Source organism: Balaenoptera musculus, chromosome 16 (genome assembly GCF_009873245.2).
Source record: "Balaenoptera musculus isolate JJ_BM4_2016_0621 chromosome 16, mBalMus1.pri.v3, whole genome shotgun sequence".
NCBI lineage: Eukaryota > Metazoa > Chordata > Mammalia > Artiodactyla > Balaenopteridae > Balaenoptera > Balaenoptera musculus.
Window position 1 is genome coordinate 63833025 of NC_045800.1, and position 19910 is coordinate 63852934.

Below are 19910 nucleotides of genomic sequence, written 5' to 3' on the forward strand. Positions count from 1 at the left end.
CCAGATGGCTTCACAGGCGAATTCTATCAAACATGTAGAGAAGTGTTAACACCAATCCTTCTCAAACTCTTCCAAACAACTGCAGAGGTAGGAACATTCCCAAACTCATTCTATGAGGCCACCATCACCCTGATACCAAAACCAGGCAAAGATACTACAAAAAAAGAAAATTACAGACCAATATCACTGATGAATATAGACGCAAAAATCCTCAACAAAATACTAGCAAACAGAATCCAACAACATATTAAAAGGATCATACACCATGAACAAGTGGGATTTATCCCAGGGATGCAAAGATTCTTCAATATACGCAAATCAATCAATGTGATACACCATATTAACAAATTGAAGAATAAAAACCATATGATCATCTCAGTAGATGCAGAAAAGCTTTTGACAAAATTCAACACAGATTTATGAAAAAAGCTCTCCAGAAAGTTGGCATAGAGGGAACCTACCTCTACATAATAAAGGCCATATACAACAAACCCACAGCAAACATCATTCTCAATGGTGAAAAACTGAAAGCATCTCCTCTAAGATCAGGAACAAGACAAGGATGTCCACTCTCGCCACTATTATTCAACATAGTTTTAGAAATCCTAGCCATGGCAATCAGAGAAGAAAAAGAAATAAAAGGAATACAACTGGAAAAGAAGAAGTAAAACTGTCACTGTTTGCAGATGACATGATACTATACAGAGAATCCTAAAACTGCCACCAGAAAACTACTAGACCTAATCAATGAATTTGGTAAAGTTGCAGGATACAAAATTAATGCACAGAAATCTCTTGCATTCCTATACACTAATGATGAAAAATCTGAAAGAGAAATTAAGGAAACACTCCCATTTACCACTGCAACAAAAAGAAAAAAAATACCTAGGAATAAACCTACCTAAGGAGACAAAAACCTGTATGCAGAAAACTATAAGACACTGATGAAAGAAATTAAAGATGATACCAACAGAGGGAGAGATATACCATGTTTTTGGATTGGAAGAATCAATATTGTGAAAATGACTATACTACCCAAAGCAATCTACAGATTCAGTGCAATCCCTACCAAATTACCAATGGCATTTTTTACAGAACTAGAACAAAAAATCTTAAAATTTGTATGCAGACACAAAAGACCCCGAATAGCCAAAGCAGTCTTGAGGGAAAAAAACGGAGCTGGAGGAATCACACTCCCTGACTTCAGACTATACTACAAAGCTACAGTAATCAAGACAATATGGTATGGCACAAAAACAGAAATATAGATCAATGGAACAAGATAGAAAGCCCAGAGATAAACCCATGCACCTATGGTCAACTAATCTATGACAAAGGAGGCAAGGATATACAATGGAGAAAAGACAGTCTCTTCAGTAAGTGGTGCTGGGAAAACTGGACAGCTACATGTAAAAGAATGAAATTAGAACACTCCCTAACACCACACACAAAAATAAACTCAAAATGGACCTTAATGTAAGACTGGACACTATAAAAGTCTTAGAGGAAAACATAGGCAGAACACTCTTTGACATAAATCACAGCAAGATCTTTTTTGATCCACCTCCTAGAGTAATGGAAATAAAAACAAAAATAAACAAATGGGACCTAATGAAACTTCAAAGCTTTTGCAAAGCAAAGGAAACTGCAAACAAGACGAAAAGAAAACCCTCAGAATGGGAGAAAATAACTGCAAACGAATCAACGGACAAATGATTAATCTCCAAAATATATAAACAGCTCATGCAGCTCAATATTAAGAAAACAAACAACCCAATCCAAAAATGGGCAGAAGACCTAAATAGACATTTCTCCAAAGAAGACATACAGATGCCAAGAAGCACATGAAAAGCTGCTCAACATCACTAATTATTAGAGAAATGCAAATCAAAACTACAATGAGGTATCACCTCACACCAGTTAGAATGGGCATCATCAGAAAATCTACAAACAACAAATGCTGGAGAGGGTGTGGACAAAAGGGAACCCTCTTGCACTGTTGGTGGGAATGTAAATTGATACAGCCACTGTGGAGAACAGTATGGAGGTTCCTTAAAAAACTAAAAATAGAATTACCATATGACCCAGCAATCCCACTACTGGGCATATACCCAAAGAAAACCATAATTCAAAAAGACACATGCACCCCAATGTTCTTTGCAGCACTATTTACAATAGCCAGGTCATGGAAGCAACCTAAATGCCCATCGACAGACGAATGGATAAAGAAGATGTGGTACATATATACAATGGAATATTACTCAGCCATAAAAAGGAACGAAATTGGGTCATTTGCAGAGACGTGGATGGATCTAGAGACTGTCATACAGAGTGAAGTAAGTCAGAAAGAGAAAAACAAATATCGTATATTAACGCCTATATGTGGAACCTAGAAAAATGGCACAGATGAACCGGTTTGCAGGGCAGACATAGAAACACAGATGTAGAAAACAAACGTATGGACACCAAGGGGGGAAAGTGGTGATGGTGGGGTGGTGGTGTGATGAATTGGGAGACTGGGATTGACATATATACACTAATATGTATAAAATGGATTATTAATAAGAACCTGCTATATAAAAAAATAAATAAAATTTAAAAAATAAAATTAATTCAAAATGGATCAAAGACCTAAATGTAAGAGCTAAAACCATAAAATTCTTAGAAGAAAACACAGAAGAAAAGCTTCATAACATTGCATTTAGCAATGACTTCTTGGATATGACACCAAAAGCACAGGAAACAAGAAAAAATAGACAAATTGAATTTCATCAAAATTAAAAATTTTTGCATGAAAGGACACTATCAACAGACTAAAAAGGCAACCCACCGAACTCTCACATATCTAACAAGGGATTGATATCCAGAATATATAAAGAGTTCCTACAACTCAACAATAACAAAACAACCCAAATCAAAATGGGCAAAGAATTCGAATAGACATTTCTCCAAGGAAGATACAAAAATGGCCATAAACAAATGAAACAATGTTCAACATCACTAGTCGGTGGGGAAATTCAAATCAACACCACAAGTGAGATGTCATTTCACACCTACTCGGAAGGCTATATCCAAAAAAAAAAAAAACAGAAAACAACAAGTGTTGGCAAGAATGTGGAAGAATTGGAACCCTGTGCTTGCTGGTAGGAATGTATATGGCGTAGCTGCTGTGGGAAAACAATATGGCAGTTCCTCAAAATTTAAACAGTGAATTACCAGTTGATCCAGTGATTCCACTTCTGGAATTGAAAGCAAAGACTCAAACAGATACGTGTACACCCATGTTCACAGCAGCATGATTCACAATAGCCCAAAGGTGAAGACAACCTAAGTGTCCATGGACAGATGAATGGATAAACAAAATGTGGTCAATACTTACAATGGAATGCTACTCAGCCTTTTGAAAACAGAAATTGTGACACATGCTACACCACGGATGAACCTTGATGCTATTATGCTAAGTGCAATAAGCCAGTCACAAAAGGACAAATACTGTATGATTCTCCTCATATGAGGTATGTAAAATAGTCAAATTCATAGAGATAAAAGTAGAATGGTGGCTGCCAGGGGCTTGGGGGAGGGGAGATGGGGAGTTAGTGTTTAATGGATACGGTCAATTTGGCCTAAGGAAAAAGTTCTGGAGATGGTTGCACAATAATGTGAATGTAACTTAACGCCACAGAACTGTACACTGAAAAATGGTTAAAATGGTAAATTCCGTGTTATGTATATTTTACCACAATAAAAAATTAAAAAGAAAAGAATCAGTGAATCAGCCAGAAGAAGGAAGAGAGAAGTGGTCCGGAGCAAGGGAAAAGCATATGCAAAGGCCCAGAAGCTGAAAGCGCTTGGTGAGTTTGAGAGCTGCCTGGAGGCCAGGGGTGTCAGGACAGTAGGGAGGGCAGGGGAGGGGCACTGGCCAGGCCGGCCAGCTAGGCAGGAGCCGACCACAACACCGACACCGGGCAGCCACGTGCCAACTCTGAGTTCCACGTGCCCGTCTGTAAGACGGGGACACTGCCACCTACTTACAGGGTGTCAGGGAAGATGACATGAGGCACATGAGGTGCAATACATGGGTGGCTAAATGTGAGATGTTAGCACTGTCCATCCAGTGCCCTGAATTGAAATGGGGGTGGGGTGGGGCGGTCCGGGGCCCGGCACCGGGGTCACCAACCACAGCTGGGTCCCAGGTGCCCGTGAGGTGGTCGTCAATGTTACCCAGACAAGATGCTGGCCAGTAGCCCAGCAGCAGGGCCAGGAGGAGTGGGGGGGATCCGCCCCCTCTTCTCCAAACACCATCTGCCAGGGCCCAGAGCCAAGCTACCCTGTGCCCTGGTTTGCTCATCTGTGAAATGGGGACAGGGAAGGGCTGATACGATGAGGTGGAAGAAGGTAATGGCCTTAGGAGGAGCTTTGAAGATCTCCCCCAGACCTGCCAGCAAGACTCACCCCTCCCCTCCCCCAGGTGTCCCCTGGGGACCCCACAGGGCATGCTCACCTCAAACTCGCCCTTGGTGAACTTGGCATCAGGCACGCTCACGAGCTCCTCCTCGCCCACCTCGGGGAAGCCCTAAGGGAGGACAGCTGCTGGGACTGGGAGCATGGCTACCAGACCGCACCCTCCCCCCCAACTCTGCCCACAGCTGGAGCCCGTGCCGGGGGTCTGCCAGCCCATGCGCCATCTGCCCAGGGCTGATGAGAGGGGGCTCTGGGACCACACCTTCCTGCCACAGCCAGGGTCCCCAGGGACCAAATGCCCGCCCTGCCTGGGCAGACCCCTGTCCTCACACAGGAGGCCACACATACTCGGATGTGCCAGAAGGCAAGCACAGCCACCACCATGGCGGTCGTTGTCCGGCCCTGGCCGCTGAGGCAGCTGAACACGAAGCCGGTACCCGGGTCCTTGGCGAGCGCAGCCTGCAGGGTCCCCAGCAGCCGGTCAAAATCCTGCACAGGGAGACCAAGGTCTGAGTCAGTGGGTGCTCCCAGCTGCACAGACTCCCAAGATGGCCCATCCCTCCAAATGGCAACCCCGGGAGCTGTCCTGGGAGTGTTTGCCCTGAGCCTGGCTGTGTCAGGCTCACAACCTTGTATGCACACACACTCAGCTCACTGCAGTACACACAAGACCACGTGCACGTAAACACGTTCACTCCCATATAACCAGGCACTGGACGTATGAGCAGACACGGGCACACACCTGAGGTTCCTGGTGCCCACCATCTGCCAGGTGGAACAAGCACATTCCTATGTGCTGCGCCCCTGGGCTGCACGTGGACCCCCGGCCCTACTGCCCCCCTGAGGTGGACCCAACCCAGATCCCAGTTTGAGGGCAGTCCCGACCTCAGCCGATCACTGCAGCGCGAGACCACTAGGGGGCAACAAACTACGGGCAGCCAGACCCACAGAGCAAAGTGAGGGGGCAATACAAGCCCGGTCACCACCCGTCTCACAGACAGACAGACACAGACGCATCGCCCAAACAACCGACACATCACACAGGCACACAGCGACCCCCACACAATACATGCCAGGCACACACACCACACAAACTTTAAAGACCCACAGACCTTACAGACATTCACAGGCATAAACCTACAGATACCACATGCACACACAAACTCCCTCAGTCACACACAGCATTCCCCAGCACCCTCCTCCACAAACCCCCTACACACACCACACCACACAGCTCTCTACCAGACACGCTCTCCACGCGTCCCCCAGTAGACAAGTGGCACAGCACAGCCTCCATAGACACAGACCCACCACACACATACATACACACACACACACACACACACACTCCACAACCACACCCCCACCCACTCTGAACACACACAGACATGCTCACCCACCCCACACATACCTACACACATGATGCACACACACACAGGCGCGTGTGCACACACGCCAACACGGAGCTTGGTAGGCATGTGAATACAACCACCTAGGGCCGATCTGAAACCCTGCAGAACAAGCTCTTAGTCCCCTCTGGGGAGCTGTGGCCCACAGCCAAGGCCCAGGCCCGAGGGGGCAGGGGGGGCGTCCTCTCCCTCCCCAGAGGCCTCACCCACACAGCCCAGCCCCCTCACCTCCTCGCGGGGGCGCAGAAGTCTGGCATGGGGATGCGGTGGTAGGTGAGGCCGGGCAGGCCCCGCGGTGCTGGCTGAAGACCCTCCTGTGTCGTGAGGCACGTCTGGAACCTGTGGGTCCGTGGGGCCCTGGGTGCCTGCGGGAGGCATGCTCAGGTGGGCCCGTCAGCTGGGTCTCCAGGTTCTAGGGGAGGGTGGGACGGAGGGCTCAGGCCACGCGGCAGCCCCCAGGCCAGCCCTGAAAGACCAGAGCCTCTGTGGCCAGGATAGTCCTGGCCTTCGGGCCCATCTCTCCCCCTTCTCAAGCCTCAAGGTTTATAACCAGATCCGGGGCTGCAAGGGAGTCCTGAGTCAGCCACTCCCTGAGACTGCTCCTCTCAGGGCCTCAGTTTCTTCATCTGTACAACAGCAGCACAGAAGCTTCTGAAGACCCTTTCAGGCCAAGTCCCCAGAAGGCCTCCAAGGCAGGGGTGCGTACAAGGCAGGAGGGCCTCACCTCCACCTGGCTAGGGGCCGTGGGGGGCCCAGGCCACCGCAGGCTGTGGGTGCGCCCGTCACACTCCAGCACGGCCTCCTCTCTCAGGTTGACCCACACGACCTGCTGCAGCTTCCTCTTGTTGTCGGTCAGGTAGGCCAGGATACTCCCCAGGGCCTGGGGGGACAGATGGCCGTCAGTGAAAGAGCTCAACCCCCCTTCCCCTCACCCCACAAGTGGGCCCCCTGGCTGGTCACCTTGGCACTGGGCTGGGCCGTGCCGTAGATGGGCAAACGGGGCACCCGCCGAAAGTTGGCCACACCCATCTCTCTGACGGTGCTGAGTGCGTCCGGGGAGACGAGGTCATCTGTCCCCTGTTGGGAGAGAAGCAAGCCTGGGACCTCAGCGGCCAACTGAGGTTCAGAACCTGGTCCCAAGTGGGCATGGGGGGCGGGGGGGGAGACCAGCACTTGACAGTTTAGAAAGCACTTTTGCACACTTGGAGCCTCATAACCACCCTGGCAAGGGCAAGTGCAATGGTGCCCGCTCTCCGGATGAGGAAGCTGAGGCTCAAAGATGAGAGGCTGGTGGCAAAGATTCCAGCACCAGGTCTCCTGACTCCCTGCCCAGAGCGCTTGGGTTTGAGAATGAGGAGCGGGTGCTGGAACAATAGCCAGAGCTGCAAATGCTTCTTAGGGCCTGAGAATGGCCCCATTTTGTTCACAGGAGGATCCATCACCCCACAGGCCATCCTCCCTTTGCTTCCTGTGAGGGCAATGCTTAGCCCAACCCCACAAGAACCAAGGCTGTAACCAACCCCAGGGCTAAGCCCACACCCACGCCCACTTCCCCAGCCAGCCAGGCGCACTCACCAGGGAGCCAGTGTGATGAGGTCCCGAGGGGCCACAGGCCCCGCTGAGCTTAGTGTCACAGGCAGGTGGTACAGTTCAGGACGGGCACACAGCCAGCGGCTGAAACTGAGGGCAAAAGCCAGCGGGTACTGCAGCCCGAGGCAGAGAGAGACGGGAGTTCAGGGCACATGGCCATCCCAAACTCTCCCTGCTTGCCCTCTGGTCGGGGGACCCCAAGAGATACCCATCACGGCCCAGGGCAGGGATGAGGGGCTGGGGAGAGAAAACAAGGATATCCGAAGCAAGATCCCTCCAGGCCCTGATGCCCTGGCTAAGGGTATAGAGATGGGCCCAGAGGAAAGAGACGTGGGGCCTCCCTTTGCCTGACCTGCTTGGGGACCGTCCCTCTATCTGGGTCTCTCCTTGCCTCCCCCAAACCCACCTTCCTCTGGAACCAACACACATGTCCCCACTCCCCTCCTCAGCTCCACAGGGGTCCCCATCAACCCCATGCCAGTCCCTGGGTGGGGAGTCTGGAGGGGCCCCAGGAGAAAGGGGGATGGGTCCGCTCATCCCCCCACCCCACCTGCTCATGGAGATAGTAGTTAAACAGGACCAGGTAGAAGTATCGCTCCAGGCTCCACAGCGCCCTCTGCCGGACACCGCGCTGGCTGCCGCTTTCCTGAGAGGAAGGGACCAGGAAGGAGGGCCGGCAGTAAAGATGGGGCTGCTAAGCCACGCATCCCCATCCCCAGAAGGGCAGGAGTTAAGTCTCAGAAATTCCCATTAGACAATCTACCCCAACCCTGCATAACCCTGTTACGCCAGGATGGAAGTTCTTCCAACCCTATCCCATTTGCTGTGGTTTATCCATGGTGCAGGAAGAGCTACTGGTGACCGCAGCAGGCACTACAGCTCTCAGTGAGGCTCTGTGCCCAGGGACAGGCTGGGCCTCGCCGCTTTGCTCCAATGCCACCCACCATGCAGGGCCACACACAATCCGTGTTGAAGCAGCAAGTGTATACACCCTTCCCTGAACCAGAGGCCCTCACTGAAGAGCTGCGATCCTCCCCACCCCAGAGTCCTCTGGGCAGGGGGCTGTCACAGAAAATTCCAAGGGTCCTCTCTTCAACCTTCGGATCTCAGGCTTCTCCTGCTGGGTCAGCCACCACCTTCTGGAGGGCAAGTGAGATTCGTATAGGCCCAAAAAAAAGGTCATGCCCTTGGATGAATTTAATCCCATCTTTGGGAATCTAGGCCAGAGGTCAGCAAACCTTTATTTCTATAAAGGGCCAGACAGTAAATTTTCTAGGCTTGTGGGCTAACACGATCTGCCTTGCAACAGCTTGGACTCTGCCATGGCAGCATAAGAGAGGCCATAGACGGTACATAAATGGATGGGCAAGACCTCGTTCCAACAAAACTTGTTTATCAAAACAGGTGGTGGGCTGGATTTGGCCATGGGCCATTGTCTGTCAACCCTAATCTAGACCTTATAAGGGGAAAAATCCTAAATACACAAAAGCCTCATTTTCATGAAGTAGTTCAATGCAAAGTACTTACTTTAACCCCACTGTGCAACTAGAAGGGGCCTGCAGGTCACAGCAGGTGATGGCCAGGAGGAACACCTGCTCTGTCAGGCTCCCTTCTGAGGCTCTATGACCTGAGCTCACCTAATCCTCACAACAACCCTATGGGGTATTATTGTTAGTGGCCCCATTTTACGAGTGGGGAAACTGAGGCACAGAGCAGTGAAGCAGGTTGCCCAGGTCCACACGCCTCTAGGTGGCAGAGCCAGGAACAGAACTCGGGCAATCGGGCCAGAGCTCTGCTCCTAACCTATCAGGCCAATGATGGCTGAGCCTCGCAATGGCCTTGGATCCACAGCCAGTAAACCTCAACAACGACAAGCAGGCATGACATGGGAAAGACGGGGTTACATGAAATAAGCAGGACATAAACATGCCCTAGGCAACCTACAAAAGAACATCAGAAATATGAAAACTGAAGGAAGGCAGCCAAAATGCTCACGGCAGCTGGGCTTGGATGACAGGCAGTTTTATTCCTTCTCTAATTTCTCAATTTTCTATAATATAATATTGCTTTTAAAACACTTTTTTAAGTGTTAAAGAAGAAAAAGACTCAGCGGGCTTTAGATTCTTTCCATGCGCTGTGTGCGAACAAGCCAACCTCCTCTCCCCAGAGCACAGGGACAGGCCTGCTGAGACAGCCCAGAGCCCATCACTCTTCCAGAATCAGCGGCTGGACCAAACTCGGGCCTTCCCAAAGAACAGCGAGGGTTTTATTTGCAGGGGGAGCCGGGAGCAGCCTGGGAAGTATCTGGAGCCAGAGGCCCCCAGCACCTTTCCAGCAGCCCCTTCCTCCATCCTGTTTATTCTGCATCAAGGGGTCCTGGTCAGGGAAAGTAAACTTCCTCTCTTCCTACAGGTCCAGCTCCCCATCTCCCCTTCCTCTGAAAACTGCTCTGCTCATGGGAGAAGCAGCAATTAGGAAAAGCCAGTCTGAAGGGGGGCAGTCAACAGGCCCAACCAAACAAGGCTGCCGGGCTCAGGCAAAAGCAGCAGCTCTCCGTGCCTCACCTGAGCTGGGGTCTCTGGCGGGCTGCCTTCCAGCTCCCTCTGGTTTTCCAAGAGTACTTCCTCTCAGGTCGTGCAACTCTGCACAGCGGTGATGGCTCTGTCCACCTGGTGCCAGAGACCAGGGCAGGGAAGAGGGGACAGCAGCAGGGAGGGAGCAGAGCCAAGGAAAGATGGCAGGAGGTAGAAGAGAAGAGAGGGGGAAAGAGAATGACTGGCCGGGAAGGAAGGAGGGGGCAGGGGAGGAGAGGTCCCCCAGTGAGGGGAGCAAGTGCCCCTCCACCGCCCCGCCCCCAGCTCCTTGCCCAGCCCCCTCGCTCACCTCCTCCACCATCCTCCTCCCCTGGGGCACCATGTGGAGAAAGCTCTGGACCACCTGGAGCTGCTCCATGGGCAGTGGCTTGGTCTTCGTAGGGGCAGCCCTGACAGGAAGGGGCAGTAGCATAATCAGCACTCCAAAGGCCTGGAGGACGCCCCGCTGTCCACACCCTCCCGCTGAGAGGCACTGGACTACATGCTCCAAGTTTTCTTCCAAATCAGTTGGAGAGACAAGAGGCATTTGTTCCACTGGGGAAACTGGGGCCCAGAAAGGTCAAGTGACTTTCTCCAGGTCAGCCAGTGAAGTTTGCGGCAAACCGGGGAGTGAACCCCAGCTGCCCAACTTCCAGCTGTAGCTCTGGGCTTCTGACGTGTCCCCGGCAACCTGGGGCAGCCCCGCCCTCCCCTCTCCTTATCCCCGCAGTCCCCTGGGGCACTGGGTCCCACAGGCCACTCACTCCGGCCTCGAGGCAGTCCCACTGTGGTGAAGCAGGATGAGGGTGCCCAGAACCATGCCGAGGTTGGTCCTGCCCACGCCCGTCTGGCAGCTGAAGAGGAGAGCAGGGGGAGGCCCGTGGGCATCTCGGAGCAGCAGCAGGCTGGGGGTCTCCTGGGGAAGGACCATGAAGAGCAGGTAACAGCATGACCAGAAAGCCCTCAGCTGAGGACCAAATTGGGGTTGGGGGGTCATGACATGGGCCGCCCAGCCCCACGGCCCGATCTGCTCCACCTGCCCCAGGAGCACAGGCCCTGCCTCCTTCCCAGGGCCCTGGAGGTGAGAATTACTCACAGGGGACAGGGCCACAGTTACTCTGCTGTGAGAGGCAAATTAAACAAGGTGACCTCCCAAAGGGGTCGGGACAGAAACACCGGTACTCAGGAGATATCAGCTGAAGCCTGGAAGGTAAGAATTTTTAGTTCCAATATAGAAATGAGGAACTTGAGGCCTAGAAGTTAGGAGATCTGTCCAGGATCACACAGCAAATTAGCAGCCAAGCCACAGCCAGAGTCCAGTCCTCCAGACGGTCAGCACTGGGCTCTGTCATTAGAGAATGTACAAATACACACCCACACCAGACACACACAGCCCACACACTCACGCCCTCAGCCTTCCTCCAGAAGCCACACCCACCAGGGCATCTCCATGGAGACGGGGCCTCGACACAGACCCACTCTCCAAGCACCTGCCCACCCTCCATGCTCCCACCACCCCTCTTGCCCCCACTTACCCGGAGGACACTGACAAAGGCATCAAACTGGGCTTCCAGGGGGGCCCCTTGCTCTGGCAGGGGGAGACGGTGGTACCTACCGGGTGAGGGGGAGCGGCCCATCAGGCAGGCCACACACCCCGGACATCCCCTCCACCCCATATTCCCATGGCAGACACAGGCGTGGGGAACTCAGCCCAACCTGCAGATGGTGAGACTGAGGCCGCAGCTGGAGAGCAGGCCCAGCGAGCAGCCACGCCCAGCACACTGGGGCCCTGGGCAGGCCCTCGGTACCTGTAGGTGGGCCGCAGGAAGAGGGGCCGCTTGTACACCTCCTTGGTCACGTGCACATCGTCCTCGCCCCTGACGGCCACGGCGTGGGGCTCCCCCCGCAGGTCTTCAGTGTTGTGGTACACGTAATACTTGTTCTCGCTCAGCTGGGCAAAGTCGTGGATCTAGAGGAGGTAGGGGGCCAGAGGGCCATGACTGACTTTCCTGGATGAGCTCTGCAGCGCCTAGGCCACACAGAGGCCACGGACAGGCTGCTTTCCCTCCAGGGAGAACTACACACCAGAGGTCCTCTCTGTGCCCTGGGCGCCCTGATGGGACCAGGGTGGCCGCTGGCCCGAGGGCAGCCAGCTACGCCTGAGTTGATATGGCCCACAGCGGGGCCAGGCTGGAAGGGCTTGGCCCAGTGGGCAGCAGGAATTGGCTAAACCGCCAGGCTGAAGGACAGGAGCAAGCTCGGTCAGCTGGGAGCTCAAGGGGAGAAAGTCTGAGCTGCGGCCTCCGTTCCTGCCCGGGATGTCCCAGGGGAGGCAGGGGACGCCATGACCCCCACCCACTATTTACACACCTCTGTGGTGCGTCAACAGCCTCAGAGACCCTGACAAACCTTCCAGCTGTGAAGGAGGAGGACAGAGGGACCTCAGAAACAGAGGCCCATGGAGAGAAGTGACCCAGCCCAGGCCTCACAGCTCACAGGAGGCTGAACTTGTCTTGGAGCTTTTAGTCTCATGCTCTTTCCCCTCCACCAGACCCTTTTCTAAATAATGATGCTGAGTTTGGAGGAGAAAAGCAGGGTGGGAAAGGGGCAGAGGCAAATAGAGCTGAGAAGAGAAGTCCTCTCCCTGGCTGCCCGGAGCCAGCCTTGCAGCAGCCATTCACCCAAGCAGGGCAGAAAAGTGAGCGAGCGCGGGCCAGTGAGAGCAAAGCGGGGCTGGGGGCTGGGGCTCAACTCAGCTGTCCAAGGCCTACCAGGAGGGCGGCCTCCCACCCACACCGGTGGCCCTCACCTCCTTCCGGATGGCCAGCTCCAAGCGCTCCACCTGGACCCCAGGTCCGAGGCCCTGGAGGTTCTCGTGAAGACTCTGCTTGTCTCGAGGCGTGTAGGGCACGAAGTCCTCATCAGCACGCAGAAACAGCACGGGCTCCTCCCGCACACAGAAGATGACGCACTCCTGCCGGGAACCCAAGGAGGAAGGACCCATCACCACTACCCGGAGTGGACACCTGTTCCACTGCCCCACCTCTGGGCCTCCGAGCTAGCCGCTCCCCCTCATCGCGGGCCCATCACCCCACTCTGCCCCTGCAACCTGAATCCTACCCCAGAAGCAAAGCTAGGTCCCAGTGCCACCTGCTCCTGACCCTCCCTCCTCTCAGGGCCAACAGCCCTTCATCTGAATCTTGTGGTGTTCACTCCTGCTCTGGATTAACGTTATCAATGAATACATCTTTCTCCCTTTGTGGACTACAGGTTCCTTGTGGGTAGAATCATGTCCTTGTCATTTTTATGTCCCCACAATTCCTAGTGCAGAGCCCTAGGTAAATCAAGTGCTTGATAAACATCAGCTGAAGAAGTGAATGCCGCCCACCACCACCATGTAATCATTCATTCACTGAGCACCGTACAGACAGAGGGAGATGTGTGGGCAGGCCCCGCCCTGGAGAACTTGCTGGGAAGGTGGAATCCATGCTCAGCTAACACCCCCTCCCCACTCTGGTTCACTAAGGACTCTCCATCTTAACCCAGGTCAAATCACACTCGGCTGCCTGCCATAAGCCTGCAATCACAGCGGACACTCATCCTCTGTCCTGGAGACACTCAAAACCCCACCTCCACATCAGGCAGGAGAGAGGAGGCATGTAAAGCAGGCACGTGGAGTCCAGGGGTCTAGGTTTGTGTCTTGGGACACCACTCAGGGGCTGTGTCACTTATCCTCTCTGGGCCTCAGTTTCCTCCTCTATAAAATGGGAGAATAACTGCCTCATAGGATTGACATGAGGACGTAAGTGTTAGCTGTGATCATCATCCTGTGGGGTGTATAAGGGGCTTCTGACCTTGGGGCTCCCATGTCCACACAGGACAATGCAATAAACATTTAGCCAGAATTTCCCAGTTATGCTGACCACAGTGACCATAATGGCATTGAAGGCCTGGCAGGGCCTGGTCCTGGTCACCAGTCACCCTCCTTATGATATGGCCAGGCTCCTCCAGAGTCTCTGAAGTTGCCCCTCCGGGAACCCCTTTCCCCAGATTTGGGGGCTAGCCCCTGCCTGGGGAATGGCCATGCTTACCCTGTGTCCGTCCTTCTGGAGTTTCTGAAGAACCCGCCTGAATCCTGAGAGGCTGGGCTGCCCCATGCCGAACACAGTGAACCCGCCCCGCACCTGCCGGAAGTTGGGGGCCCCACAGCTCTGCAGAGTGCCCAGCACATCCATCTTCTCTGCAACATCCCGCACCAGGAAGTAGCGGCCCTGGCAGGGGGAGAGCCACAGGGGGTCACTCAGATGACTCAGGGACGTCTTCTACAAACAGGGCTCTGTCCCAGGCCCCAGGGGATGGGGAGCAGGGAGAGGGGGTGGGGGACATGGTCCTCAAGTTGTCTGCTGACTCATGGAAAAAGTAGACAAAATACGTGACTATCCGTGACGCCAGGAGGAGTGTCGTACAGTGTGGAAAAAGGAAAGGCAACTCCTCCTGAGGGGGAATCCAAAAAGGCTTCATGCAGGAAGTGGCATCTGAGCCTGGGCTTGAAGAAGGAGAGCAGGGAGAGGCACTCCAGGGACATGAAACAGAAGACCAAAGCTGCCTCTAGGGTGGGCGTGCAGCTCCCCGGGCACACAGCAAACATCTCTCATACCCAGAGGAAGCTCATGGAAAAGGGGCTCGAGTAGGGAGTCACAGCTGGGGCACCAGGAACCAACCAGGAGAAAACTGCTAGCCACTTCCTAGAGGCCTGCACCTCTGGGAATGGGCAGGTTTCTCCCCTCCCCAGGTGGGGAGGCAGTGACTACAGAGAAAAGAGGAAAAGACTACTCAGGGATCAGGTGAAAGCAGGAGGAACCAGAAGACACATTCCTGGGCAAAAAGGAACCATGAGGTCATCTCATCCACCTGTTCACCCATCTACCCATCCACTGCCACCTCCTACCCGGACCCTCTCTCAACAAATACAGTTTAATCATCATGATTATCATTCATTCATTCATTCATTCATTCACTATTTATTGAGCACCTACATTATACCCAAGCACTGTTCTAGGGCCTGGGGCTACAGCAGTGAACAAGACACATGAAAAGTCATCTGCCCTTGTAGACTTTACTTTCCAGGGGATATTTAAGGCAAAAAAAAAAAAGATACAAAGACAGATAGATAGATGTACATGTACATCTACATCTCTATCTACATTCCAGAGAAGTTCTGAAACTTCAAAAGAGAATGGGATGGAGATTCCCAGCCTGGGGGGAGCCGTCTGGGGTCCCAGGTCCTTCAGGCTCCCTTCTCTGTTCTCCCTGGTGCTCTGAGAGAGAGGTGTGGGTAGGATGGAGCCAGGCAGGGGACAGATGGGGACAGAAGAGCAGGGGGCTCCACAGGGCAGGAGGAACGGGGCCCAGGAAACCAGGGGGTGAGAGGAAGTGGGATCAGGACCCCAGAGGGTAGGGTGAGGCAGTGAAGCAGAGAAGGGGGACAGTGTGGAAAGCAGGAGATTAGGGAGGGAGCCTGTGAGGAAGGAGGGCAAGAGGGGGGGAGAGGCCGCAAGGGGGAGAGAGGGACAGGCCCAACCTCACCTGCACCAGGTAGTGCTCTGGGGTGGCATCTGAGAGCCGGCCCAGCGTGTAATGGGCTTTGAGCAGTTCATCGTGGATCTGGAACTCCTCCTTGCAGTTGTACCTGCCAGGGGCAGAATGGAGACTGAGTCAGGCAACCTCCGCGGCCAGTATCCGCTCCACCCTCACCAGGCCTATGGCAGGGCCACCCCGTCCCACCCACGCATTTATGATAGAGGCTGCCCACTGTCCCCCAATAGCCACTCTCCCCTTCTTCCTCAGCATTAGTACCCTAGAATTGTGACTGGGCCATCCAGCTGAAGACTACATGTCCCAGCCTCCCTTGCAGCTAGTGTGATCATGTGGTTCAGTTCTGGCCAATGGGATGTGAGGAGAAGTGATGTGTACAACTTCTGGCCCATCCCCTTAAAGAGAAGATGTGTGCCCTCTACCCTTCCCTCCTTCTCCCTGTCTAGCATCCAGAAATGATGGCAGAAAGTAGATGCTGATGATGGTGGGGCAACAAGAGAGGAGGAGCCTGACTGATCATGGAGCAGCCACATCAGCCTGGAGTAGCTCCTGGACTTTTGTGTAGAGAGAAGCTTCTGTCTTGTTTAAGGCCTCCTTAAACAAGGCTTAACACGAACCATCCCAGACGATCCCTCCATCAGATTGTCTCTGAGAACAACCCCACACTGACAACCCCCTAGCACAGTGCAGTGGTTCAGGACCCAGACTTTGGGGCCATGTGGCCTGGGTATGACTCCAACTCCACTGCTCAGTAACTCCAGGCTTTGGAGTTACTTGCTCTATAGCTCCGTTTCCAGTAACTGCAACCTCCTAAGGGCTGCTGTGAGAAGACAATGCGCTAATGAAGTAAGTGCTTAGCCCAGTGCCTCGAAGACTGTGATCGTTTAGTAATCTAATTACTAGCAGTAGTTCTACCTCCACACAGGGCCATTTCAAACAAAACCCACAGCTTTCTGTAGATGCTAAACCAGGGGGAGCGCTGTGCACTCAAGACCCAACAAGTTTCTGTGCTGATTATAACAATGAATAAGACACAGCCTCCCAGAGCTCGTGATCTGGGGTCTGAGCCTCTTTACAAAAGGAAAGGCAGGGTGGGGGAATGAGTGGGGTGGGGACCACTAGACAGGAGTCCAGAGACCTGGGCTCCCTCGGCCAACTCTGCCTCCATCACATGGGACCCGTGGCGAGCAAACCCTTCTGCCTCCCGAGACTCAGTTTCTGTGTCTAGATCAGTTTTCACATCTCATCTAATAGCAATCAGATCAGGAGTGAGCAAACCTTTCCTATAAAGGACCAGATAGTAAATACTTTAGGCTTTGTGGGCCACGCAGTCAGCTGCAACTACTCAACTCTGCCGCTGCAGCCTTAAGCGTCCGCTGACAATATGCAAATGAGCAGGAGTGGCAGTGTCCCAACGAACTCTTATTTACCGAAACAGGAGATGGGCCTGAAGGACATGGTTTGCCAGCCCCTGTACTGGATGATCTTCTAAGGTCCCTTGAACCTCAAACAAGCTACAACCCAAGGATCACTGGGTCACGGCTGGCTCCAGGGAGCACAGTCTCACTACAGTGGATTTTTGAAGCAGACCGGTGACTGTCCTGAGCCACACCACGCTTAAATATTTTGCATGTCATCCCCACATATCCTGACAAGGAAACTGAGGCCCCGAGAGGGAAAAGTATCTGCCCACGGTCACAGAGCAGGGCAGAGGCAGAGCCAGGCCCAAGACACGAGGTTCCAACACTGCGCTCGAGACCCGAACCTAGTTTTGTCATCTGCTAGTCCAAAGACTATATATCAAGTCCCTTTTTTCTTTTTTTAATAAATTTATTTTATTTTTTTTATTGCTGGCTGTGTTGGGTCTTCGTTGCTTCGCGCAGACTTTCTCTAGTTGCGGTGAGCGGGGTCTGCTCTTCGTTGTGGTGCGTGGACTTCTCATTGCGGTGGCTTCTCTTGTTGCGGAGCACGGGCTCTAGGTGCATGAGCTTCAGTAGTTGTGGCTTGCGGGCTCTAGAGCACAGGCTCAGTAGCTGTGGCGCACGGGCTTAGTTGCTCCGCGGCATGTGGGATCTTCCTGGACCAGGGCTCGAACCCATGTCCCCTGCATTGGCAGGCAGATTCTTAACCACTGAGCCACCAGGGAAGCCCTCAAGTCCCTTTTATTTAACATCTCTTTTCCTCCCCTTATCATGAGCACAGTAACGTATTATGACTGCAATTTTCCTGTCAGGCCCCAAAGGCGGCAGGTCGGATTTATCATTCCCATTCCTCAGGTTTCCTTATACAGAAGGCCCCATCTGCTAACTCTCTGCCAAACGTCTCTGCGTGGAACACATTTAATTCTTAGTTCATCATGTCCCACTTCCTCCATCCTGGAGGGGTCCAGAGGCAGGGAAGCTCGGTGGGCAGATATGATATAAGACAAGGCTTCCTGACTCACCAGGAGACGGATCCAATGCCCCTTCTGTCTCCCTGGCCTCAGGCTCCCAGCACCCGCTCCTTCCCTGGGCCCACAGGACAAATGCAGTGTGTCCAGGTCTCTCAAAATATGGGGCCAGAACAAACCCTCAGCCCCCTCTGGGAATGTCCTTGAAGGGCCTAATTAGGAGAGTTGACCAACAGCTTCCAGCTTTTTCAGCCCAAGGCCCTTTAATGGCCCGGTGTTAACCTCAGTTTCGAACCATAATTACAGGTTGTGGGGGGGGGGGTGGAAATCTACATTTTATGCATCTAAGAATTAAACTTCCTTTGAAAACGTCAGCCAAAAATTACTCTCAAAAGGGTGTACCCCCTCCCCCAGCCACTCTTCCCTCTCCACACTCCCTGGCACTGTGACATGGTAAGTAATATGGGCTAAGAGACCCGCGACAGACACCGGCTCTGCCACCCACTTCCTGTGTGACTCCAGACAAACTGCTTAACCTCTCTGGGCCTCAGTATCTTCATCTATGAAAGGAGTTTGGAGACGTTAAGTGCTGTATGCCACCACCCCTCCAGGCAGTTCCCCCCAGCCATGTCTTCAGGGGACACGGTCACACTCGTCCTGGCACTCACGTGATCACGACGGGGGCCACCTTGTTGGGGATGATGGACTTGGCCTTACTGTTGTGCAAGCCCGTGGTCTGGAAGGAGTGGACACTGAGTGAGTGCCGACCGTCCATCGTGCCGCCGTTCTGGAGGCCCTCAAAGGGGGCGCTGGCTGAGACCGTCTGCTGGGCTGTGCTGGCCGTTGTACCCATAGTCTGCCGGCGGCCTCAGGACCCAAGACCTGTGGGGCAAGAGGTCAAGGAGGGCGTGGGAAAAGCCACAGCAGGAAGGGACCCAGCCCACCCACCATCCCTACCCTGTGAACAGATACACAGTCTGAGGCCCATGAGAAGGCCAGCTCACCCTGCAGCTGGAGACAGAGGGTGGGTTTGCTGCCTCCACGCCGGTGCCCAGCAAAGCACATGTTCGTGGAGCACCTACCGTGTGCCCGGCCCCCTGCTGCCGCCTTGGGGGCAGTTATGGACATGGAGAGTCAAGAAGATGTAGCCCCCTGACCCCTTACAGCTTACACTCCCCTAGTGAAGATAAGACAGGAAGGGGTTAACCATCCCCATCAGGGCAGGACCTAGGGCTCCAAGTAATTGGGTCAGGCCTCATGAAGGCCACGCCCTCTAGACTGCGAAGGAGGAGGCCATCACCAGAGGGAGAACCAGAGGCAGAGGCAGAGGCAGAGGGAAGTCTGGAGGCAGATTTGAAGGATTTGGATGGGAACAGGACGCAGGAGGATATTCTAGCCGTGAATGTCACAAAATGAGGCCAGGGAAGTCCAGATTGGGTGAGTTCTCAGCAGATCAAGGGTTCAACAAAAGCACCAGGCCCCTGAACTCTACATCAATAACCTCAACACCATCAACATCTCAACAGCCAAAGCTTTTGCCCAACATCCGGCACGCCAGGCATCCTCGTGGATTCCCAATTCCTCTCACAGGGCTCTCTCCTAGGGAAATATTGATAGTTAAGGATGCGCGTAACAAGCGGGCTATAAGGGTGTTTTGTTGATCGCAATGTTACTTATAGTAACAAAACACTGGAAAGAGCCTGCAACGGGATTTGCTGAATAAATTATGGGGTATCTCTAAGGTGGAATGTTAAACAGCCTTAAAAATATCTTATTGACTGATGTGGAAAGATATCTAGGAAACAGGAATGGAAGCAGCAGGCTGCAAAGCAAGTACAGGCTATAATCTCATTTTAATGCATGAACATGTATCAGGAGAAAAATCTGGGGGGA

The 19910-nt window shown here is 53.1% G+C and overlaps 1 protein-coding gene across 1 annotated transcript in view; it reads right to left on the reverse strand.

Moving 5' to 3' along the window:
* Positions 1 to 19910, reverse strand: part of PALD1 (phosphatase domain containing paladin 1) — an 84391-nt gene that overhangs the window by 26668 nt on the left and 37813 nt on the right. Inside the window, 18 exon segments of the mRNA XM_036829671.1 lie at positions 4502 to 4573; positions 4810 to 4950; positions 6083 to 6217; positions 6219 to 6263; positions 6265 to 6282; positions 6595 to 6750; positions 6831 to 6947; positions 7454 to 7573; positions 8011 to 8106; positions 10025 to 10129; positions 10344 to 10443; positions 10798 to 10949; positions 11569 to 11644; positions 11842 to 12002; positions 12843 to 13007; positions 14125 to 14304; positions 15620 to 15722; positions 18686 to 18899. Of these exon segments, the coding sequence (XP_036685566.1) occupies positions 4502 to 4573; positions 4810 to 4950; positions 6083 to 6217; positions 6219 to 6263; positions 6265 to 6282; positions 6595 to 6750; positions 6831 to 6947; positions 7454 to 7573; positions 8011 to 8106; positions 10025 to 10129; positions 10344 to 10443; positions 10798 to 10949; positions 11569 to 11644; positions 11842 to 12002; positions 12843 to 13007; positions 14125 to 14304; positions 15620 to 15722; positions 18686 to 18870 (2127 nt within the window). The 5' untranslated portion in view covers positions 18871 to 18899.